This window comes from Thamnophis elegans, chromosome 1 (assembly GCF_009769535.1).
Source record: "Thamnophis elegans isolate rThaEle1 chromosome 1, rThaEle1.pri, whole genome shotgun sequence".
NCBI lineage: Eukaryota > Metazoa > Chordata > Lepidosauria > Squamata > Colubridae > Thamnophis > Thamnophis elegans.
The window spans coordinates 154,839,098-154,864,862 of NC_045541.1; the positions used below are offsets into that span (position 1 = coordinate 154,839,098).

Genomic DNA, 25,765 nt, shown 5'->3' on the forward strand with positions numbered 1-25,765 from the left:
CAGAAGACTTTTCATAGCAGGTGATTTATAATGATGGAAACTATTCTATTTAAAGATAATGGTTCCCTTTGCATATATGTGCTAGTGTTCCCAACTCTGTTTCAAAGTCAAAGAGCCTGGTTGGCATGACTAAACGCCAAAGACACATGGAACACTGTTACCTTCCCACCAAATATGATTCCTTTTTTTCTACTTGCATTTTTACATGCTTTCGAACTGCTAGGTTACCAGAAGCTGGGACAAGTAACTCACTCTGTTATTCGGTGCTAGGGAGGGATTCGAACTCCCGACTTTGCTGATCGACAAGCTCAGCATCTTAGCCACTGAGCCATCGCGTCCCTTCTATTTAAGGAGGAGCTAAAGGCAAAAGAGGAAAAGATATTTAATTAATGCTCACAACCCACCCCTTTAAATTTAGCTGTGTCTCTGCCAAAGGAACAAACCACTCCGTTCTTTCATTCCGTAATTTGGCTACTGTATCTCATTCTCAGCTCACCATTGTTCCTAGGCTCAAAAGTCTGTCATCTGGGATCCCTTGGCAGCTTTCATTCCCACGTTTTCACAAGAACATCTATCGACTGGCTGACGTCCTGGCTGCTATTTCGAGCAGGGAAGCAATTCGTCTCCATTGCCAGAAACGTCCTACTCTAAACCTCTCTGTCCCCCAGAGCCCAAGCCGGCTCCCCTTACCTCTTTGCAAAAGTTTGCAAAAAAAATTGTGACCAAAGTCTTGCAAACCAAGTGGTGGGGACTGCAAAAGGCCACATGATGAGGGGAAGGCGGGGAGAAGAAACTCCACCCCCGCAAAAGCCATTCTACCCCGGGCAAGGGGCCCGCCTGTAGCCAGAGGCCACTCCCTGCTTGGGACAGCGGGCGAAGAGCTCAACCTTCTGCTTATAAGAAGGGGCTCTTCTGGGTCTCAACTCGTGCCACGCTCCCGACTTCTCTGCGCGCCATGGAGATCTGCCTTAAGTACATTGCGGTGGGCAGCTTCATAGCCTACCTAATCTTGCAGTTCCTACGCTGGATCCGAGCTGACAGCGATCTCACCGTGCAGTGGGCTGAATGGTGGGGCAAAAAGCCCGGTAAGTCACAAGATATTTCTTCTCTCTCTCGTGCGCGCGCGGTGGCTCCCAATTTTTTCGCTTCCATCTGCTTGGCGTTTGCTGCTTCCTCCCTCAATTCCTCCCGCGCGGGGACGTGGCACAAGTTCTCCGGCCCCTCGATTACAGCCGTTTGCAAAAGGGATAAGCAAAAGAAGCGGACGAGGGAGGAAGCGGCCGTTTCGCAGACCGGACAAAATGCGAGAGTTAATTAACCGCCCTCCCCGCGCCAAGCAAACAGACAAGGGCGCCACGATCTTCCGCACAGCCGGTGGTGAACTGCCCGTGGAATTTAGGGGGATGCTGCGAGATTTATTTAAAAAAAAATTAAGCTGAAAGCCTTCGTGAGTTTGGAATATGCCAGATGTCGGGATTACAGTTTCTGACTGTTTGAAAACAGCTCTATTTTAGAGCTCTATCCTATTTATCGGACCACGTGGCCAAATGACCTTTAACTTTAGTTTAGTTTAGTTTGCTGCTTTTTTGAAAAAAAAAAGAAAAACTATATTACTATTCCGGAGGGATTTTGTTTTATGTTTTCAGCTTTTAAACAACCCAACTGTTCCAGGATTTTCTGGGGAAAAGAGTGAAACGAAAATAAACTCGCTCAAAGTGAAGCTTGGGGCTACAAAATGTCAGACTGCAGGATGTTTTATAGGGTCTCACTGTCATCTGGAGTTCAATCAAGCACCGGCCATTCGGGCTGCAGATATGGAAACTACAGTCGCCACTCTTGGGGATCTGCAGGTTCTGACTAGGATGTGTGCAAGCCCTCTCTTCTGTCCATGTTCAGAATACGTTTTTCAAGCATTGCTTCCTAATCTCAACTAAATATGCCCGGGCTTTTAGCTTGGTTGCTGGAACACAAAGCTGCATTTATCATATTTTGTAACTGTCCTTGAGCCAGTTTACTTATGGAAACTGGACAAAAGTTGTTGATCAGGCCCATGTCTGATTTACAGCTGGATGCTAGTGGATTGCAGAGGTTTTACAATCCATTTATTTCCCAACCATTTCCCCTACTTTTTGAGGCACGGGAAGGGAGAAATCTAGGAATTTGTGGGAAAGGATTTTTTTTTAAAGGCTATTCACAAACTCTTGAATTAAGTGTGTGTTCAGAGCTAAACAGTAGCTTAAGTCTCAAGCAAGCAAGCCTGTTGTTTTTGTTTTTGCATTAAATAATGTGTAGTGATACTCTGCTTTTGAGTAAACCAAATATAGCTTTTGTAAACCTAAAATTTTGTACCACCCAGTTTTAAGCAGGGATCCACTTAAAACAAGATAGTATGAACTTTCAGGTTTACAAGACCTACATTCTGTTAACCTAAAAGCAGAGTGTCATTACACATAGTCTGATAGGGTTTACCTACTTCCCTGTAAACAACCCCTAACAAAAGAGAATTAGAATAAACAATTCATCCGGTAGATTGAGTCTACTTTTATATTGGTGATTAAAGCATAGATGTTCACACTCACAGATACACATTTCATTTTCTAGGGTGACAGCACTCGTTTTTATATAAAGCCAAGTCTTGTGGACATGATTTTGTATATTGCTTCATTGGATTAAATGGAGGATTGTAATTTTTGTAAATTAAGCTTCATTGGATTAAGTGGAAGGTTGCTTCTAATATCCATTTGTTTAAGCTTTAGTTAGATTTAGCTGCAGAACAGTATCTACTAATACATTTATTAATACCATATAGACCTTTTACTGCAATAATTACATTTTTTTTTAAAAAGCCAAACGGTTGAAAGAAAATTATAAAGTCAGAAGGAACATTAGAGGTCATATTGTTCAATTCTTGCTCGGCAAATCATCCATCAGACCATCTTTGACCAATTATATATAGTACTTGAGGATCTCAAATAAAGGAGAACTTAACGTTTCAGGTGGCAGCCTGTTCCTCTGGCTGACAGCTCTTATAATCAGGAAGTTCTTCCTGGTGTATATTGCCTGAATCTCTTGTAGTAGTAGGGAATAAATCCACCTCTTGTTCTCTGTGACACTCCAACAGATACTGAAAGTCTGCTGTCGGCCCACCACTGTCGTTTCTAAAACACCTAAATTTATAACCATTAAGTCTCTGAGTAGTTCTGTCCTACTTCAGTTTCTGGACTCTCAAGGTATTTAACTGAATCCCCAGACAAATTGAAATCTATAACATGATATTGATGAAATATAAAAAGATGGCACAATTGTATCTTTAATTGTTCTGATTATGTAGTAAAGAAACAGAGCAGCAATTGGATAATTTTTTAAAATTTTCTAAACAGATTAAATAATTGCATTGCTATTTATTCTGTATATAGTTGTGTTCATGAACAAATTGCTGATGAAAGGCAGGAATCTAGAAGCAGTTATTCTTAGTGCAATTATGAGGTTTTGCCCGAAGCATTTGAAAGACAAAATCTTTGCGTAGGTGTTAATGTTAAGGGTAGATTTGATACAGTTTCATGTTCAAACAGATACTAAATTTTGTGTATTTTATATTATGCAGCATCCTTTTTGTACCATTCCTTTGTTTTAAATTGTAAGAGGCTATCCTGCAGCGGTGAAATTCACATTTTTCTACTACTGGTTCTGTGGGCGTGGCTTGGTGGGCGTGGCAGGGGAAAGATACTGCAAAATCCGCATTCCCTCCCCACTCCTGGGGGAAGGATATTGCAAAATCTCCATGAATAAACTAAAGCATCTTAAATAGAAAACTATCTTTAGGTAGATTTTTACTCCAACAACATTTTATTAAAATAAATATGATTTTAAAAAATCCAATTTAAATTTTAAAATTTTTTTAAAAATTATTTATTTTTAAACCATCTATTTTTATCCACCTTCAGCAGTAGCCACCCAAATGATCCAAGAAAACTTAGATGAGGCATAAAAGAAGCAGCATCTTCTCTTGTAGTAATGGCCACTAGGTAATAATTTTAAAAAGGGCTTGGATAAATTCATGAAAATAACTATCACTGGTTACTAATTTGAATGCTTGTATACATTACTTCATGGGCTAAATTAGAAGATCCTTGAGGTAGGTCATCAAGGATTTTCAACACATGTCTACTTTAAGATTAGCAATAATATTTCAATCCACTGAGCTTTGTTTGCTCAACAATAAGAACTGGTTGAATTCATGGAACTCTTCAAACCAAAACAAAAAATGTCCCCTGGTGGCTTTGTTGATAAATGAACCATCTATTACTTTTCTGGTTTAGGCTGTTGGAAAGAGAAAGGCTTTTATATAAGAGTCCCTTGACAGTGAGCTAGGTGATATATACATTTAATAAATAAATTCTTAGTTTCATTAACAAAATACCGTAATTCCTTCTAGGATACCAGTATCTCTAGAAAACTCTTTTTGTATAGAAATATTAAGAATGGATATTTTGAAAATGGTATCTTTTCTTAGAGATGTATTTATGGTTTGGTTAGATATATTGATTTCTGAATTTATTTATTTTTTATCCTTAGTTTTTTTCTTTCCGTGTTCTTTCCTATACATTTCTTGTTTTCAATATTGTGTTGACACACCACTGTTTTATTTATTTAAAAGATGATGCTCTTATTAGCTGGTTATATTGGAATAATATGAGACTGCCCTGATCACAAGGAATACTTTCAAGATGAAGAAACAATTTCCATTAAGTTGTGGTTTACTCTTCCTTTATTTGCAATTGAACATGGTCTCTGCAGATGAATCATATGCTTTCTTACTCTTATCTGCATAGCACAAGAATTACTGCTGTCGAAACATTTTCCTCAAGTGATGCAACACTTGAAGAGAATGTCAGAGTCAGAATGTCATAAATAAGAGTGGCTGATGTTGACATCTTATGAAGACAAGCTTATTGTTCTGACTGGTGGAATAAGATGGATGGATTGATACCTGTCTGCCATATTAGCTGTCTATCCAGCCCTTCATGGAAAGCTGTTAACATTGGTAAACTCATTTCTATAAAATGCAATCAGGAAAAAAAAAAACCTCATGAAGGATGAGAAAAACATCTGTACAATCCATCAAACAAATAGCCTAAAATCAGCATTTGACTTATTTTGCATATTACCTTCCATTAAAATATGCTATGTCAGGTTTAAAGATTATTTTAACATGTAAAACTGTAGGTAAAATATGAGCCTATAGCTAACATGAAAGGCCCTCAGCAGATCTTTAAAAATAATTTCATTGCATCTCAAAACAGACAAAAGTGATGTTGGAACTGGAATTACTAAGATTACATTTATAATCTTAGTAGAAACTGATCTAAAATATGATATTTTTTTCCTAAATTCAGTAGCCATCATTTTCATAAACTCCACAGAGATGGCTGGATGGGGCAAATCTGAGCAAACACAGATTATCACAGTAAACAAGAGGGAATCATATACAAGAAGACATTCTCTCAGGTCACCTGAACCCAAGAAACAATTAATTCATTGGCATTTTATTCTATTTATATATCATGTTATATATTTTCTTTAAATATCATGATAGGTATATCGATTGACTCTTTTTGGTTTACAACAGTAAAAACAGTTAAATATAATAATTAAAACCAAAACAGTGGGAATGATTCAGTTTTTTTTCCATTAGACACAAAAGGATCAACACAAATCATGCCCAGTCTTGTGACAAAGTAGCTGAAAAACAAAATTCCTGATCTCACCATACATTGACAAACTTTGCTGTAAGAATTAGACAAGCCTAGGAGACCTTGCAGCCAGGTGGAACATTGCTAGAAAAACCCAAACAATACTAGAAATACAAGAAACAGAAGGATCGATCCCCAAACACCTCCAGAACAATTCATTTTTTAAAGTTAACTTTTGGAAAGCTCTAAGAACACTGCTGGGCTGGCTTCAAGAGGAACACTAATTTTTGTAAGAGGGCAACCTCATAATATCCTCCTTCAAACAAGGATGCTCACAACAATCACAATGAAGAAATTATAATAACCAATAAAAGAATAAAACATGGCAAGAATAACAGAAGTCACTAATGCTAATGATTAAAACGCCTAATTGATGGTTAAAGGCCACATTAATCAAATCATCTGGAAGACAATTAATTTTTTAATCTTCATAGTCTCTCTCTCTCTCTCTCTCTCTCTCTCTCTCTCTCTCTGTGTGTGTGTGTGTGTGTTTTATTTATTTGTGCAAATATAACAAAGGCAACAGTAAAAATATTGGGTTTCTGTCGTGATGGACTCTTGTGACGAGCCGATTGACAAATGATGGAAGCAGTTAGCTTCCTCCCATAATTGGGGCTTACCAGGGGTTGTAAAAATCATATATATATAGTTAATTCAGTGCAATACCCAGTCCAGAGTCATTCTATATGATATGACTGGCCATACAAATTTGATAAATAAACTAGTTGTCACTCTGCCAAGAAAACTGCCACAGAAGTCAAGTTGTACTAGAAGGTATCATTACTTTTAACAATACAAGGAGAGTTACCAGATCTATACACAGCTAAATATGCATTCAGAGGTGGCACACCTGGCTCAAATGCTAGTGATTTTATCTAGAAAAATATAACTAACACCATCATAACCAACTACTGGAGTTTCTGTGATCAAATTCCAGGAAGAGAAGTACAACTTATTTCCTCCTGTTATTAATTAAATAGTGCTGTGTTTTATATAAAATGCTGAGTTGTCAATACTAAAAACTGCATCCTAGTAGTTGATCTTATCATTGCTAAAACATTTGAAGCAAAGAAAGAGCTGAAATAAGTGAATAAACAGAATTTTCTGGGAAATTTAAAGGTTCAGATCCCCGACTGTATAATAAATGTTTTCATTAATGATTTGGATGAAAAACTGGAAGGATAATTATTAACATTGTAATATTTGTGTGGGACCATAAATAATATATAGAAAGGGGATTTGTTTTCTCACCATGTTAGAATTTCAGCACTGAATTTGTTCAAGATGACAGAATTACAACACACGAAAGACAAATAACGTTCTTATAGTTTTATGTTTTTATGGAGTCTAGAACTTGTGCTCAACCATTTTACATGAGCCACAAAGTGATCCAGAGTCAGCAGAAAAAATATTCTTCTTTTTCTACCCAGCATGCAGTTAAATTGTAACATTCCTTACCAGATGTATAGTAACGGCAGTCACGTTACATGAGGTTAAAAGGAGACTGAATACAGTACTTTCCTGGAGTTTCAGATTATCAGTAGTTGCTGTATGAATGACTGCTTACTGTATTATCTTGTGTGTCAAAGATGCCATTCGACACGTGGCTGACAAGTGATAGTGGAAAGGAGTTACCACCCTCCAGTGAGCTTCCCAAATTCATTCAATGAACCCCATGTGACACAAAATACTATACCAGATGTCTGATATATTTTGTTCTTGTGTAAACAATGTTTGATCTGCTGGCTGTATTGAGCACACACACACAAAAGATTGTTGAGATTGGTTACACCTTTGTACAGCAATCAACTTCCATGTGGTATTTCCCAGATGTATTGAGCCAAGGTGGCGTAGTGGTTAGAGTGCAGTACTGCAGGCCACTTCAGCTGACTGTTATCTGCAGTTCGGCGGTTCAAATCTCACCGGCTCAAGGTTGACTCAGCCTTCCATCCTTCCGAGGTGGGTAAAATGAGGACCCGGATTGTTGTTGGGGGCAATAGGCTGACTCTGTAAACCGCTTAGAGAGGGCTGAAAGCCCTATGAAGCGGTATATAAGTCTAACTATTGCTTGCTACTATTGCTATTGGAGTTTGGCCACGCTGGCTGGGTGTTAACATTTGTAGCCTGGCATAGCTAAAATGCTTCAACTTAGAGACAGTTTACAGTTTTGGTCAGTTTCCCTAAAAAGGGGAGATTTTGTATAGTTCTTAATGGTATAAGAGAAGGCAAGCAGAATGATCAGACAACTCCTGTACAGTATGAAGAAATAGCTTTATGGGGTTGGGGGGAGTAGCAGCTAACACAATTCCGAAAAATGGTTCAAAATTTGAAATGAATAAGCAGATGTTTTTTTCTCTATTTCATGACACTTCAATGCAGAGTTATTCAAAGGAACTGAATGGTGGGGATTATAGACAAAATAAAGCATTTCATCTAATATTTAGTTCATGAGATTTGCTACTAAAATATGTTGTGGTAGTCTTCCCTTCAAAGATTAGGAAAAGATTACAGGTAATCCTTGAATTATGGCCATAATGGAGCCTGCCCATTAAGGTAATATGTCATGGGTCATCATGTAATCAACCTGATTCTATTTTTGTGAGGATTATGAATCGCCATGGTCATTAAGTGAATCCACAGTTGTTAAATAAATGCCATGGTTATTTAGTGAACTCATTTTTCACTATTGGGCGTTTTTGCAAAAACCAAGAGTAATGCCGATTTTCAGGGAAAATGTCGTAAATTGCAGCGGTGTGACTGCAGGATCCTGCAAAGGACCATAAAGGCAGGCCGGTTGCCAAACACTTGAACTGCATCATGTGACCGGGAGGGGGGGTCTGCCTGGGTGACTTCCAGTTTGTCCGTTGGGTGGTTTTTGTCCTCCGGAGCCTTCAGGGAAGCCTCCGGAAGGCCCCTGAAGGCTCCGGAGGGCTTAAACCTGCCCTACAAGCAAACCGGAAGTCCATTTCTAAACTTCCAGTTTGCCTGTAGGGCCAGTTTTTTGCACTCCGGGGGCTTCAGGGAAGCTCCTGAAGCCTCCGGAGGGTCTCCGGCGGGGTGGGGGAGGCTGTTTTCGCCCTCCCCAGGCTCCTATAAAGCTTCTGAAACCTGGGGAGGGCAAAAATGGCTTTTAAAAAGCTGAAGTCAACGTGTCATGTGCCCTGACAAATGGCTCTGTGTGCCACCTGTGGCATGCGTGCCATAGGTTCGCCATCCTGGGTATAAGGTTTCCTGCCTAAGCAGGGGGTTGAACTAGAAGATCTCCATGTTATTCCTATTCTATTCTAATCTAATCTAGCCCTTTTTAATTTTTATAGTAAACCTCCCAGAGTCGCTGTATCACTGAGATGGATGCATAGAAATTTAATAAATAAATAATACCTGTAGTTAAATAGTAATATATTAACTTTCGTATCTCTTATCATTACGAATATCAGAAGGCTATTTCATTGATGGAATGTATGGGGTTTTCCCTTTGGCATTTAATCATCATTGTGGGAAACATTGGAACACATAGATCTGTGGCTTGATCCAGCATAACCTTCCTTGTGTTTCTACCTTTGTTTAAAACAAATTTATCTTCATTATATCCTATATAGAGCAATAGCAAAAACAAGATTTTCACTGTTATGTGTTGTGAAAACTCCAGATAGGCCTTCTGTTTTCAGAATAAATACAGCTATGTATTACAGAGCATATGCATGCCTAGTAACCTGTAGCTAAAGATGTAGATAGATATTTGGCAGATTTTCTTGTTTGCTTTGTTGCCTGCACATTTCGAAAATGGGTTCTTTCTGTTGACACAGCAAAGTCCTTGGGGATTTATGTTTGAGCAAATGGTACACAGTTAAAGCCAATGACGTCCCTAGGAAGAATTGCTTTCTATAAACCACCTTGTACTTTGATTGTGTGCATAAGAGTTCAAACTTTCTTCTGCTGCCTAATGATGAACTGGCCTCTGTTGCACCTCAACAGCCTCTGAGTAAGTTCACAACAAGAAAGAATGTTGACCCTTTCAACAGAAATCTATTTATGATGGTTGAGATTTTTTGGAGTTTAATCAGAAAAAAGTATGATGTAATACATTTATTAGTGTTCAAATGTCTTAAGATACTGCTATCTTTGGTTTAACATTTTTTTTAGGGACCTAGAACCTAGTTGCATTTGTGAAATGGGTGGCCAGATATATGGATTTAAATAAGTAAATAAGGATTTAGCTAATAACCAAATTCTTGCTTGCAGATATGTAAATATTCATAAAAGTTAATAAGAATTTGACTAACAGCCATGACTATAAATAGTGTCTTGCAATGTAGATATATACATATTCATGAAAGTTGCTATTGAACACTTGATGTAGGAGATGACCTACATCATGACCTTGCTGAGCCTGAGGGAGAGGTCAAGCATGTCATCAGTCTCGAATCCAGGTGTGAAATTCAGCAGGTTATGACAGGTTCTGGAGAACTGGTAGCAGAAATTTTGAGTAGTTTGGAGAACCAGCAAATACCACCTCTGGCTATCCCCAGGGTGGGGTGGGAATGGAGATGTTGCCAATATCTTTCCTCCAGGAGTGGGGAGGGAATGGAGATTTTGCAGTATCCTTCCCCTGCCACGCCCACCAAGCCACACCCAAAGAACCGGTAGTAAAAAAAATGAATTTCACCACTGCTCAAGTCCCTTCCTGCCCTCAAGAGACCCAAGTCTAGTCCACCTTGAATTCCATTGACTCGTATCTACCACCAATTTGCTTTGTCCATTAGTAGTTCATATTCTTGTAGAGAGCATTGGCATGCAGTAAACCTATGCTCATTTGTACTGCCTGGATTCCTAATATCCTGTGCTTGACACCTATTATCATTTTTATGTGTGTTCTTTTTCTTCTCCAGAAAAGGAGCTGCCAAGGAAAGTTGTCTGGGTGACTGGTGCTTCCAGTGGAATTGGAGAAGAGTTGGCCTACCAGCTGGCCAAGATTGGCTCATGGCTTGTGTTGTCAGCAAGAAGAGAAAACGAATTGGAGAGAGTGAAAAAGAAGTGCCTTGGTAAGGGTGATTCTAGAACTTTGTGTATGCATTTTTTCCTTAAGTAGGTTGCAAGAATTGCAAATAAAATTATAGAACAAAACTTACTGTGCCCCTTTTGGCATATTTCATTTCATTCATTTCATTTCATTTATTATATTTATATGCCGCCCTTTCCCCCCGAAGGGGACTCAGGGTGGCTAACAAATCAAATCAGGGAAGGGGGGGGGGTACAGACAAAAAATAAAAAATAAACGATACATAACAATACATAATTTAAAAACACACAACAGTCATACCATTCAAGACGGGGGCAACAGCTCTTTAGCCCCAGGCCTGTCGGAACAGCCAGGTTCTCCAGTGCACTGCTCAGAGAGCCCAAATGCTGGGTTAACACAGCCTATCTGCCCTTGGACTGTGTGATGTTTTTCTTGACCTAGCCTCCCTTTGCCTGCACATGCTCAATTCGAAAACTCAGTCCGCCCGAGTTAGGGCTGTTTTGGGAGAGCTCCAGTCTAAGAGCAGAAAGGCTGGAAAAAGTTTCCCAATTTGGACCACGTTTAAATTCTCAGATAGAGGAAATCACGCTTCTACATCAGGTCTGTCTATTTGCCTCCAGTGAGGCTTCCCTCGCTTTAAGAGAAGGGCTGCCGGGTTTTCCCTGCTGTTGCTAATTGCAAGCACTGCAGGGGGTTGAAAAGGCTTGCACAGCGGGGGCTGGCTAGCAAGGGAGCAATTAGTGGGATAAACCAAGTTCCCTGTTGGAACAGGGGCGTCCCAGGGGGAGGAAAAGTCCAGCAAGGCTCTGAGAAGGCTCTAAAGCAGTGAGCCGGATTGCTAGGATTCCCTCGCCTGCTCCATTTTGCCCGGCAACAGCAGCGACGGCTGGAGCCTTCGCACACCTTCAGGGCTGGAAAGAGCGGGAAGCGGCTGCGTGCGCACCCCCCGCCATTTTGGATCGCTCCGACTCACTGGGCAGAGCGGCAGAGCTCAGAGCGTGCGAGGAACAAGGCAGCAAGAAGAGCCCAGCCAGCCAACGGAGCCTCAGCAAGCCCTCAACGACTGCAGAACGCCGCGGGGAGGCTGGGGGCTAGTCTGGGAAGCCAGCTAGTCTCTCCCTCCGGAAAATAAGCTAAGTCTCGGGGAACCGAGGGCGGTGGGAGGAAGGAAATCCGACCCCAAGGCGGCCCTTCCCTCCTGGAGATTCTGCCAGCGCTTTTGGACTGCAAAGGCCAGCGCGTGCCCATCCCAACTCCAGCTATCTTCTAGGCCTCGTGGGGACCTGAAATGGCTGAGGAATGCAGGGAGGCCTTAGGGGATCAGGTGGGGCCCTCCAGCAAGCGCTGCAAGCTGGACCCCTCTGTAAATAAAGGCAAAGGGCGCAAAGGCTCACTTGAAAGGTCTTCTCCAAGAGCCACAGTGGATCCCAGGGAGGTTTCAAGGCCCCTTCAGCCAGAACCTAGCCCAGACCGTCGCAGCAGGGAGTCAGCTTCCTCTGATCGTGAGGCCCAATCCCCCGGGGACAGTGGATTCTTGTCTGGGGATAACTATGCATCCAGGGATCCATCTCCTGAAGCATCTTGGGGGTACCCCGACTCCCCTAGCTCCTCCATCGGAGAGGAACGAGATTCTGTCCAGAATTCCCCCTTTGGGAAGGGTGGATCCAGCTCAGGCAGGCCTAGCCAGCGCAGGCCCAGTAAGCAAAAGAAAAAAAGGGGGAAAAGTCCTGCTCTCTCGGATGAAATGAGGGAGGTAATTGCCTTAGCCATCTCCCAAGGGATAGCTGAAGGCATTAAGCGCAAGGGCTCTCGCAAGGGCAAGGCCCCAAAGGAGAAACGCAAACCTCGGGCCTCCACCTCTAAGGAGCCCGTATCCTCCTCCCCATCTTCAAGCCCCTCTCACTCTGGGTTATCAAGTTCTGAGCAGGAAGAAGGGGAGATTTTCACCGAAGACGAAAACCCCACCCCTGACAAGCCAAAATTCTCTGGCCTGTTTCAACCGTCATTATTCAAGTCTATCTTGCACAAAGCCATGACGGCCACAGAGTTAGGCCCCACTTCCAGACCTGAGGCCTCTCAGGCTTCCACTTCCAAGGATCTTAAGCATGGGTTGTTCAAAGAGACAGTAGAAACTCCCGAGGTTATTCCTGTGCCAGACCTATTTATGGACGCGGTACAGCGCCAGTGGCTACAGCCAGGCACCCTGACCAACCCCAGTGGGGGGGATAGAACTCTATATGCAGTAGAAGATAAAATGGAGGAAATCCTCAAATTCCCAGAAGTAGATGCCCCAGTCGTGTCTCTGACTTCCAATTCCAACCTGCCAGCTGAGCTCCTAGAGGGACTTAAGGCAGAAGATAAGAGGTCAGAAAAGGCATGTCAGAAAACACACATGGCGTCTGCCTGGGCCATCAAGGCATCCACCTCTGCCTCCTTTTTTATTAGGGCCACCCTATTCTGGCTGCGCCAACTCAGGTCCAGACCCCCGCCCAGGAAATCTAGGTGGCGCCATGAGCTAACCAAGATTATTACCGCTGTCGAGTATTCGGCGGATGCCACCTTGACAGCAGCAAAATTCTCTTCCAGAGCTCTAGCTTCCAATATCACCTCCCGCCGCCTCCTATGGCTCAGGCACTGGCAGGCCGAAATGAAGGCTAAATGGAAGCTGGCATCGGCCCCATTTAAAGGGGGCTTTCTGTTTGGAGAGGCCCTGGACAAGTTTGTCACCGAAACCAAGGACAAACGCAAGATCCTTCCGGCAACCTTTAAAAGGGGTGACCGTAAAGGGGCGGGGTCCTTTCGTAAGAGACCCTACAGGAGCCAGGAAACAGGGCAATCTTCTCACCCTTCCTCCTATCAGAGGCCCGTTCAGGCAGGGGGGGATAGGCACCAAGACAGATCCTTCGGGGCTCGTGCCAACCAATCCCAGTCTTCCTTTCGGAGACCATTCCGAGGAGGAGGAAACAACAGTGGTGGATCCCGGCCCTTTCGTAAGGGAAAGTGACGGTCACAGGGATCCCCCCATCGGGGGTCGGCTACGGCTGTATGCCGACAGGTGGGAGGAGATAACATCGGACAAGTCAACACCATTCGCAAGGGCCTTCTTCTGGACTTCCTATCCTTTCCCCAAAGAAAGTTTATCCGCTGTCCTACCCCCAGGAACCCAGAAAAGAGGGAACGCATGAGGGCAGAAATCTGCCATCTCCTAGAGATAGAGGCGATAGAGCCAGTCCCCAGGGATCAGCAGGGGAGGGGCTTCTATTCGATCCTCTTCCTAGTGCCCAAAAGTTCAGGGGGGTGGAGGGCCATCTTGGACCTCAAGAGCCTAAATCAGCATCTGGCTTACAAGAGGTTCAAGATGCAGTCACTCCACTCCATCCTGGGCTGTGTGAGGGAGGGGGACCTATTGACATCAATAGATCTCAAAGAGGCCTACCTGCATGTCCCCATCCATGTGGCCCACAGGCGGTTCCTGAGGTTCTACGCGGAAGGGAAGCATTTCCAGTACAGGGCTCTTCCCTTTGGGCTATCATCTGCGCCCAGAACATTCACCAAAATTCTGGCAGTGCTAGCGGCTCATCTCCGCAACCATCCGGTTCGTCTGGAATGTTATTTAGACGACATAATCATTCACTCTCTCACCACCAAGCAGGCACACCGCGATGTTTCTCTAACTGTGCAGACCCTGCAGTACCATGGCTTCTCTGTCAACATGGAGAAGAGCCAGTTCCGACCATCCACCTGTATACAGCACCTGGGTGCGGTCATCAACTCCACCTCCTGCCAGGTATTTCTTTCGCCAGACCGGCTGTCGAACCTGAGACGCAGAGTGAAGCACTGCAGCCTTGCCAGGTCGGTACCCATCATTCAGCTGTCCCAGCTCCTAGGGATAATGATCTCGTGCCTGGGGGTGGTTCCCTGGGCTCGCCTTCACGCCAGGGAGCTGCAGTGGTTTCTGCTGCCAGTGCAGAGGGCCAGGAACAGCAACTCACTCAGGCGGGTTCGGCTCCCACGAAAGGTGATCCGGTCTCTGGCATGGTGGAGGTCCAAGGCAGTCAGGAAGGGCTGCCTGTTCAAGGAGCCGGAGAGACTAGTTGTCACCACGGATGCCAGCCTCCTGGGGTGGGGCGCCCACTGTCAGGGCCACCTAGCCCAAGGCCGATGGACTCAGAGGGAGGCCGCCCACAGCATCAATTGGCTGAAACTGAGGGCAGCTCGCCTAGCGCTGAGAAAGTTCGCATCTCTAGTAAGAGGGGCTCATGTACTGTTGATGACAGACAATGTGGCGACAAAAGCGCACATAAACCGGCAAGGGGGCACTCGATCAAAGGCCCTCATGCTCGAGGCAGAAGCGCTGGGCAGGTGGGCGGAACGTCATCTGGCTTCTCTCAGTGCAGATCACATCTCCGGCGTAAGCAACCGGGAAGCAGACTGGCTGAGCCGCCAACGCATCGACCACTCGGAGTGGCGCCTGCACCCGGACCTGTTCCAGCAGATCGTGAGGAGGTTCGGCAAGCCACAGGTAGACCTGTTTGCCACACACAACAACACACAGCTCCCACGCTTCTTCAGTCGCTACCACTCGCCCCAGGCGGAGGGAACAAATGCTCTGAGGTCAGCGTGGCCTCAGGGACTTCTGTATGCCTTCCCTCCACTTCCGCTCATCCCTCAAGTGGTGAACAAGCTCCTGACCGAAAAGGTAGACCTCATTCTGGTGGCTCCCTTCTGGCCCAGAAGGCCCTGGTACGCAGACCTGGTCAGCCTCTCAGTTCAAAGACCTTGGAGAATCCCCCGGGACAAGATTGCCCTCAGCCAGGGGGCCATCACCCATCCGGAGCCCCAGTGGCTGCAGCTAGCCGTTTGGCACTTGAAGGGGAGCTCCTGAGAAAGCAAAAATTCTCTGACCAGGTCATTCGAACAATCCAAGCGTCCAGGAAGCCCTCTACGACTAGAATCTACAATGCCACCTGGGCCGCCTTCTCACGGTGGTGCAAGACTAGGAACATAGAGGCCTCCTCAGCCTCGATCCCCCAGACCCTAGACTTTTTGCAAGAGGGTCTGGATAAGGGCCTTGCAATCAGCACCCTCAGACGCCAGGTTGCAGCGTTGTCTACCATCCTGGCAAAGGGCTCCTCTCGCTCGCTGAGTCAGCTCCCCCAGATCAAGAGCTTTCTCAAGGGAGCAGCGAACATCAGCCCTCCAACTGTTCACCGGTATCCGTCATGGGATCTTCCATTTGTGCGGGCCCTGACCAAAGCCCCATTTGAGCCTTTGAAAAAGACCAGTCTGCGCTACCTCACCATCAAAACCGCTTTCCTGGTGGCCATTACATCCGCTCGCAGGGTAGCCGAGCTTGCTGCGCTCTCTGTCAGGGAGGATTTGTGCGTAGTTCACCCGGACAGAGTAATATTGAGACTTGATCCGTCATTTGCTCCGAAAATTAACTCCCTGTTTCACAGGACTCAAGAACTTATTTTGCCCAACTTCTGTCCCCATCCTTCTCACCCTAAGGAGCGTGAGTGGCACAAGCTGGACGTGAGATGGGCCGTGCGCACGTATGTAAAGAGAACAAAGGACTACCGCCGGTCAGAGGCTTTCTTTGTCTCCTTCCTCCCTGCGTCCCTGGGCCGCAAGGTCTCCTCTCACACTGTGGGACGTTGGCTACGTGCTTGCATCAAACTGGCATATGAGCACCAGGGCAAGACGGCTCCGAGACGAATCACCGCTCACTCCACTAGGAGCGCTGCAACGTCTGCAGCCTGGGCTACCCAGGCCTCTATCCTAGACATTTGTAGAGCGGCCACCTGGGCTTCCCCCACGGCCTTTATTAGAAACTATAAGATTGACACCTTTGCCTCAGCCGAAGCCTCCTTTGGCAGAAGAGTATTACAAAGAGTGGCTGAAATGCCAGAGGCTTCGGCGCTTCCCCACCCTGGGACTCAATAGCTTGGGCATGTCCCAGCATTTGGGCTCTCTGAGCAGTGCACTGGAGAAAGACCGTTGGCTTACCTGAACGGTCGTTCTCGGGGCACTGCGAAGAGAGCCCAAACCCACCCGGGTGTTTGTATTTTGAACGATGTGGCTGTATTGACTGTAATTGATTACAGGACGGTTCCTTCGTTTTCGAATTGAGCATGTGCAGGCAAAGGGAGGCGTGGTCAAGAAAAACATCACTCAGTCCAAGGGCAGATAGGCTGTGTTAACCCAGCATTTGGGCTCTCTTCGCAGTGCCCCGAGAACGACCGTTCAGGTAAGCCAACGGTCTTTTTAACGGCTTTGCGGAAGGCCTGGAGGGTGGTGAGGGTTCGAATCTCCACGGGGAGTTCGTTCCAAAGGGTCGGAGCAGCCACAGAGAAGGCTCTCCTCCGGGTAGTCGCCAGTCGACACTGGCCGGCGGATGGAATTTGGAGGAGGCCCAATCTGTGGGATCTAATCGGTCTAGCGGAGATGATTGGCAGCAGGCGGTCTCTCAAGTACCCACGTCCAATACCATGAAGGCCTTTATAAAGGGCTGTGCTAATCCCAGTTAGGTTTCTGTAGCATCTGTCTGACCTTGCCTGGTTAAGTAGGTTTCGGTTTGCTACTCAAAAACCAAGACAGTAAGAAAGAAAATAAGAGATATTCTGGAAGGAAGCAACAGCAAACCATTTTGATACTGGCTCCAATTATACTTGGCAATTATAGGAGGTATCCCATGCTGACAAGATTAGGAAAAACTGAATGATTCATGGACAGCTAATTGTCAATAAGATTATTTTTTTTCATCTCAATATTGTTTACACCTTAGGCTGGTTGAGCTAGGTTGCAGTTGCATAGGTGTTTAGCTTATCCAGGTTTCATTCCCTTTCTTGATATGTAGCCAAGTGGAGCAGAGAGGAGCTTTCTTACAAAATTAATGTTGCATATTACATTTGCTCAGCTCCAAAAGGCGCCAGATTAATTATCTTTGTTTGATTTATGGCAAGTGATTTAATCATTAACAGATGCCATCATAATCCTTGATGTTCTGACTTAGGCTTCCCAAGAGCATGAACCAAAGTCCTTGTCCTGACAAAAAACCCTTTTATTAATTTCCTGTGAATTCTGCTCATTCACATCCAGCAAAGTTTTTCAAGGGAGGATTACAACCACAGACCTTATCTGGCTTAGAGAGCTGCCATATCTGCAAAACTTGGCAAGGAGTCTCGGAGATTCACAAATCAATTAAGCGAACTAATTGTCTCCTGCAACCTCCACTCCCCTTTCGTTCCTGGGAGAGGCCATTCATCGTCTTACTCCCAAGTCGACCTCTGTTCTTTAGCTGTTTCCTTCGTCTGGCAACTCTGCGCATGTGCACACTGGGAATGGGCCTCAGCTGTTCGTCTGCCTCACTGATGTCTGACTCTGAAGGCAGCTGATAACTGGTATAAGGCTCTGCCTCCGACACAGAGTCCTCGTCTGAGCTTTCCCAAGACTCCAGGACTGGCCCATGTTCCTCCCCAACCTCCTCACTGTCTGAATCTTCTGCCAGCTCCACTGGCCGCTGGCGGGCCACAACACATGACTTGATTTCTAATGCCTTAGAATTGCTGATATTGTCATAATTAAAAGGAGTATACAAATAACAAACCAAGGGAGTGACCTAGATAATTTTCCTATATTAGATTCCCAGATTCTTCCTATGAAAGAGCTTGGGAGAATACTTTTTATTTTTTTCCAACCCTATGTGCCCACGTGATAACTCTCTGAAAACTGAACAAAATGGGAATACATTTGGTGTGTAAGGAGAAACTCAGTTCAGTTCCAAAAAATTGGATATGTCTGGCTATGGAGGAAAAAAACCCAAATCATCTGATCATCCATATAGGAGAAGTGAGCACACAGCAGCTCTGAACGATTTTTTTCATTCTAAAGCCTCTCTCTCTCCTCTCTCTCAGGCATGTGCTTCAGAGTGGGCATATATTCCCACCCTATGCTTCCCATGCATGCATACACACAGACATAGGCTACTGCCAGTAAAGAATTACTGAAATCCAGTTCTGCCTGTTTTTTTTAAATTACAATATGAAGAGCTTGCAGAAACTCCCCTTAACTCTTATATTCTGCTCATAGATAAGCAGGGGCTATGTAAAAGCCTGGATGAAGCTGTGCAGAAAAGGGGCATTTCCCCAGCCTCATGCCCTTCAGACATGTTGGACTGCAGTTCCTCCAGTCCTCAGCTCACAAGACTCCTGTTGGGAAATAGGCCGAGAAAAGCAGCTCCAAAAATTACTTTTGCCTTCTGAGTGATTTTTTTTTAAGGGATAACAGTTTGGTTTTTCACAGAGAGAAACACATTCCACAGGGGCCTGGCCAAGAGCCAAAAGTGATCACACACCCATGTTCTCTCTCAAGTGCCATCTTGTCTGTTTTCTGACACTAGGCAGCTCCTCCCAAGTAGCAGGGAAGGGACAAACCCCTTGTTGTGTTTCAGAGTCCATTTCTGCAAAGTAGTTTTAAAAATAGGCCAAGGGTCATTCACATGCAATCAATCTGAGCAATGCAGGTTTCTCAATCCTGATTGAACAGACACCATGTTCTGAAGGGCCGAAACGTATATTTGAATTAAAACCCCGAGGGCCCCAGTAACAAGATATACAATGCTTACTTGGCATGTTAGTTAGCGGCAAAGAATTTTACTAACAAAAAGGTACAAATTGTCAAGGGTATGATTTCCAAGTTGCAACATAAGGCTGTGAAAGCTGCACTTTTAAGCTATGATGTTGGAGAAAACTTACTTATTATTTATTAATGAAATTTATATAACCATCCAACTCACGTATAGGGGACTCCATGCAGCTTACAATTATTTTTTTTAGAAAAAATCCATCATATAGTAAAAACCGTCTCCAGCACCCATGGGGGCAACAGTACAATCATATCTGCCATTTGACTGGCTCCATCTCTCTTTGTGGTCCCCAGGTCCTCTTACAAATCCATGCTTTTAGGGCTTTTGGGAAAAGCAACAGGGTGGGGCCCAACCTTAGCTCAAAGGGAATGATGTTTTATAAAGATGCGTGAGGATATCTTGAGTTGGAAGAAGTACAAATCATGCAATACCCAAGAGGTGGGTTCCTGGGAACACAAACATTGAAACCTAAGTTTAAATATGCAAAGACAAGTCATTGGGAAGACTCTTCAGATAGATAGAATAAAATTGGAAAACAGAGCCCATATTAAATAAGTCACGAATGACAAACTTAAAAGAATTTCAAAGAAGCACTTAGTGGCCAAATGATGCCCATCAGATCATGAAGGGCCAGGAGTGTGTGAAAAATGGAACATCAAAGGGGAGGGAGGAGAACTTTGGATGCCCCTTTCTGCTTGTTGAGTTGTGTTTATGGGGTGGGATGGAGGGAAGATCCATTGTTTCTACAAGACATTTTGTTTTTATCCTTTTCCCTTTAGAGATCAGCAGCCTAAGTGAGAAGGATATCCTCATTTTGCCACTTGATTTGACTGACAGGGGATCCCATGAATCTGCCACAAAGACAGTCCTTCAGCATTTTGGGAGGGTAAGTTTCATTTTTTGAGAGACAGAGAGGGACAGAACACACGGGGGGGGCAGGGAGAGAGAGAGAGAGAGAGAGAGAGAGAGAGAAGCAGAGCAGGGTAAGAAACATGTCGTTAGGGCAAATATATTTATCTAGAGTCGGGAACGACTAGCACATATGTGCGAGGGAACCTTTAACCTTTACCTTAAATTGGAATGGGAGGTTCATTTGCTTTTGTGTGTAATACAATTACCCTTTTAGAAAGGATTCAGTGTAGCCAAGATGGAGCGTGAAAATGCAGATATATGTAAGAAACCCTTTCAGATATCCCAGAAAATGATGTTGGAAACGCATAATGAGTGGGGCTTCAGAAATTCAAGCAGAGAGAGTTATTTGAGGTCTGGCTGCATTCTAAGTCCACAGTCACTTCAGTTCTTGATGCTGACAAGAAGCCATAGTATAACTATTTTCTCCTTCATTTCCTTTCTTACCAAAGATTGACATTTTGGTGAACAACGGTGGACGTTCTCAGCGTTCTCTTTTCGTAGATACAAGTGTTAATGTTTATAACGCTATAATGGAACTCAACTATCTGGGAACTGTCTCCTTAACTAAATTTGTCCTGGACCACATGATCCAAAGGAAACAGGGAAAGATTGTCACGATGAGCAGCGTCATGGGTATCATGGGAGCTCCCTTAGCAACTGGGTATTGTGCCAGCAAACATGCTTTGCAGGTAAGTCCCTTTTCCAGCTGCTTTGGTCAAGTGAGGTTCCCAGAATGTGTTGGGAGCACAACTCCAAGAGGTCCCCCAGCTAGCAGTCATGAAATTGCAATTCCATGATATTTGCGGGATGCCAGGAAGGCTGTGTTTTAGGCTTATGTTCGTTAGCAATTGCAACTAGAGATGTTTCAAAGGCCCTATGTTAATATTGAGGCTTGCTAGGCCATGAAGATTTGGCTAAGAGAAGAGACCCCAGTACAGGTAATCCCTTAGTTACGACACTTAACTCCCCGAGCACTTATGACACAGTCCCAACCTTACGAATGCTGGAGTACCACAGCAGTCGTTCACTGCAGAGGCACTGCAACATTCACCATGCCTATCCCCCCCCCTGCCTGCGCTCACTGGAAACAAAAATAAGATATAGGTTTGCCCCCAGCCCATCTCTCCCCCCGTGAGTCAGTTTCCAGCCAACCAGAGCTTACCAAGATGTTTTGACAACTCTGAGATGTTGTGGGGAGATGTTAATCAGCATATTTCTCAGGGTTTCTGGCTGTGAGATGCTGGTATGAACAGGATCCAGCTACTCTGGTCATTCTCACTTATTATTCCCCCCCCCCTCCTAATTTCCTATCAGGTACACACAAAGGTTTATTGCTCTTTCATCCTTTCCCCTTTCATCTTTCCACCCCTTCCCCCTTTCATCCTCCCCCCCTTCTTCTTCTTATGGCAGGATGCCTGTGAGGCCCCCAAGCCGATCTAAGCATAACTCTGTAGACTTTAAACTCTGTGTCTTTACTGGATATCTGTGTCAGATATCCAGTAAAGACACTACACGTATTTTTAAAAAGTTTTTGGCTGTGTAGTTTGAAGTACGAAGTACTAGGCAGCAGTTGTGTTTCCCTCTCAATTAAATTTGACCAGAATTCAGTGACTGTAATAATGTGGGTTTCTGTAATGATTAGCAACTGGTGGTTCCTGAACAGGATTGCTATATCTAAGTTGCAACTGGGTTGAGTAACTATGAGACACCAGCAAAGAAGTATAAAAAATGGTCTTTGTTTTGCTAGTGGATATTTGGATTTTTGTAAGTTAATTACGGAAACCCTACATCAAATCTGGGTTCCCTAGTACAACCAACACACTTATTTTTTTCTAGCTTGGATGATATTGGTACTTGGTATCAAGATCCACAGCATGGGGTTCAGAAAAGTACATGGTGTGTTGTTGTTTTTTACATGGTGTAGATCAGTTTTAGCACAGCCATTACCTAGCAAATAAAATAGACAAGGGAAGAAAAATGGAGATGCCAAATCGGTAAAACAGAGTAAGCTTATATAACAACCCATCTTAAATGGCATTATGGATCCCTTACTAAAACCTTGAAACCAGATAACAAAACTTTGCAACGTTGTAGATTGTGTTTATAATTGCATCTCTGTGCAGTTACTATCTTTGAGGCACATGATAGTTTACTCTGTTTGTGGTTGTGGAGGCCCTTGTAATAAAGTTACTGCTTTTCTTTCTTAGGGCTTCTTCAACTCTCTTCGGCCTGAGCTTGTTGATTACCCTGAGATAAGTGTAATCAATATCTGTCCAGGGCCTGTCCAGTCACAGATCATCCAAAATGTCTTTACTGAAGAAGTCTCAAAGGTAGGAATTTATTTATTTTTTTAATCTTCCCTGTATTATTTTTACAAATATCTCAAGGTGGTGAACATACCTAAGGCTCCTTCCTTCTCCTCCTATTTTCCTCACAACGGCCCTGTGAGGTAAATTGGGCTAAAAGAGTGACTGGCCCAAGGTCACAAGGCTGCCTTTCATGCCTAAAGTGGGACTAGAACTCTTCTCTCCTGGTTTCTAGACTGGGACCATAACCACTAGACCAGGGGTGTCCAACTCGATTTCATTGAGGGCTGTATCATGGTTGCGTTTGACCATGGGGTGTGTGGCCAGGGTGCATGTGGCCAGCTCGACATCATTGAGTCTCCATTTTCAGCTGTGAGGGCCTCCTGCAGCCCTCTGCCAGTGAAAATGGAATTTGGAATGGTGGCACGTGGCCCTCCTGAGCTCCTATTTTGCTGACAGAGGCACTGCAGGCTGGTCCTTCACTGTTTCCAGGGCGGGCCAACAGCCAGATCTAAGCACCCTGCAGGCCAGTTCCAGCTCGCGGGCCTTGAGTTTGATACTCCTGCACTAGATCAAACTGACCTAAATGACTTAGGGGACAATGAACTCTGGACCAATAGAGTTAAGAATGAAATGAAATCTGTTCTAGTTAATTATTGCCCTGTTCTGTGATTGCTGATGACAGTGCAAGATAGGCCAAGTCTGGGCCCCTAAGTTGTGATTGCAATTATTTGCTAAGACCATTATTTTATGTGCCTAGAGACACATTCCCTGTTAAATGCTGTTTAACAGGAAAGGGATGCCTATGGCATTTAATTCAACCAATGGTGCCCTGGCATTCTCTTAACAGCATATCTACTCCTAATGTGTAACTTGAAATTTTGTTGTTCCTGTTCTGATTTTGAGTTTTAGTTTTTCCTTATGATGGCAAAGGGGAGGAAGGAATCTTCATTCGAAGTTCTGTAATGTGTAACAGATAATTTTTTTAAGGAGGGACACAGAGATTAATCAGCCTAGCAAGTCACACTTGTAGCATATTCTGATTTTGTCTCATTTTCTATTGTGTGTCCACCCCATTACCAGGTTAATCAAAACGTTGGGGACCAATCTCACAAAATGACAACTCAACGCTGTGTTCGCTTAACTCTGGTTAGCATGGCTAATGATGTGAAGGAAGCCTGGATCAGTGACCATCCCTACTTGGCAGTATGCTATATGTGGCAGTATATGCCCACTTGGGCATGGTGGCTATTGAACCGCATGGGAAAGAAGCGGATAGAGAACTTCAAGAGCGGAGTGGTATGTTCTTCAAATAGAATCTTTTTCCTATCCTGGTATCATTTAAACCTACTAGATTGGCTGATCTGAGAAGGTAGCATATTATGCAGAAAACTCTAGGTTTAAGTGTCCTTGCAAGAAATCGATATTTTTGGCTCTATATATCCTTTAGTGGTGACTGCAGCTCTATTTTTTTAGCAGGAATATCCAGTTAAAGACTATGCACTTTAATTGCAGTTGTGTCTGCCATCTTGATTTTTAAATCCCATCTCTTTTGTTCATACTTTTATTTGTTCCTGCAATTCCAATACCTGCATGATATAATGTACCTGCCTGTTTGTTTTGGGATGGACATTAATAGGAAGCCAAACACAAAGATTCCTACTTTGAATATTAGGTACACAATCTGAAAGCTCTATGCATCATTTGTTTTTGTGTACGTTCCAGAACATGTCCTTTTGTTCCAGGTCCAGATTTTTGGCTTTCTCAGAGGCTGAAGTGCAGATATATACAACTCCTATTCCTTGATGAACACACTTGGTTTTGCCCAACATGTAGAGGACTGCATTTTAACAATGCTTGGGACTGAGATCCAGTTAATCTGATTTTTGGAATAGTTGAGGGTTTGTGGGGTAGAATGCAAGAGAGAGAATAGACCACATTTTTGGAGCTGGAGATTTCCGGACTTCCCAGTAGTGGCAGGGTTTCACTTTTCTTTCCGCTGTGGATGAGAGACAGGAGAATATAAATATAATCAGGAGCGCCATTACAGGTCAGACTATCAGTCTTCCCATTATTTGTACTGAGTTCTTCCCAAGAACTAAAGTTATTATTATGGTTTGTTGAACAGTCAGCCAGAAGTTATTTATTGAAATTTGTTGCCCAACTCCCAGTGATTTTTCCCCCTTTCAGCTCTATTCAAAGTTTAAAGGAAAATATTACCACTTTCTGATGTAAGTAGAAGGCGGTTATCTGAATGCTTTCTATAATACAGAATCGAATCGAAGCAAACCAGATTCCTCAGGTGTTTTTTTTTAGTTGCCTCAATGTATAGTCTGGAAATTTGCAAAGCCAAGTCCACAGTTTATTGTGTCAAATAGAGCATTAAAACCAGATGTGACCCTTCCACTACAACATTTTCAGCATGCTTTAATTCCAGACACAAATGTTTTATTTAATGAAATGCTTCAGATTCAAGATTTCATATTAAATGTTAAAAAATGTAGTCCTAGGTGGTATATTGGATTAGCTAAGCCTCACTAGTTTAGTATGGATTGTACGTTATCACAGTTTTATATTGTTTTAAAGTAATAGCTGAGTGGGAATTGTATGTTAACGGAACTTATTTTTTGCTTTTTCTGACTTCTGCATACATGTTACATGCATGGAATTGAAGCATTTCAAGGATCTTGCTTACTTTATTTGACTGGCCTTGCCTAAGTAGCTGTATTGTTTCTTACAGGATGCTGATGTTTCTTATTACAAAAAGTCTTCATAAGGAAAAGGAGCAGCTGAGCATTCCTTCGAACATGAACCAGCACAAAGAAAAGAGAGGAACCTCTGCTTGAAAAGTTTATGGTTTTCTTTTGTAAAAAATGATGCAAAAACATGCAACAAGACAGATGTACCGATATAAAACTTCTAGCTTTGCAGCATGAGATGGCTACCCAAAGAAAGTTCATTCACTTGTTGGCTTTTCAACATATATACCAAGATGATGATTCAAATCTTGTCTTTCTCCCAACCCATCTCCTCAAATATTGGCTGAGTTTATATAACACTAGCCTATAACAAGGTTTGCTTATGACCTACTGCAGGAATGTGCAACTTTCATTGGCTTCAGATCCAC

At 43.7% G+C, this 25,765-nt stretch overlaps 1 protein-coding gene across 1 annotated transcript; it reads left to right on the top strand.

The window, feature by feature from the left end:
- Positions 1-862: 862 nt before the first annotated feature.
- Positions 863-25,574, top strand: DHRS7 (dehydrogenase/reductase 7). Its single transcript, XM_032235886.1, has 7 exons — positions 863-1,085; positions 10,643-10,795; positions 20,200-20,306; positions 20,782-21,021; positions 22,540-22,662; positions 23,722-23,937; positions 25,379-25,574. The coding sequence occupies exons 1-7, from the start codon at positions 956-958 to the stop codon at positions 25,412-25,414; spliced, it is 1,005 nt and encodes a 334-aa protein (XP_032091777.1). The 5' UTR covers positions 863-955; the 3' UTR covers positions 25,415-25,574.
- The last annotated feature ends 191 nt before the right edge of the window (positions 25,575-25,765 follow it).

Excerpts from the sequence above, each read along its gene's own strand:
- DHRS7 (XM_032235886.1), top strand. The coding sequence starts at position 956 with ATGGAGATCTGCCTTAAGTACATTGCGGTGGGCAGCTTCATAGCCTAC. Across the intron at positions 10,796-20,199 it reads AGTGAAAAAGAAGTGCCTTG|AGATCAGCAGCCTAAGTGAG; the intron begins GTAAGGGTGATT and ends TTTTCCCTTTAG. Across the intron at positions 21,022-22,539 it reads CCAGCAAACATGCTTTGCAG|GGCTTCTTCAACTCTCTTCG; the intron begins GTAAGTCCCTTT and ends TTTCTTTCTTAG.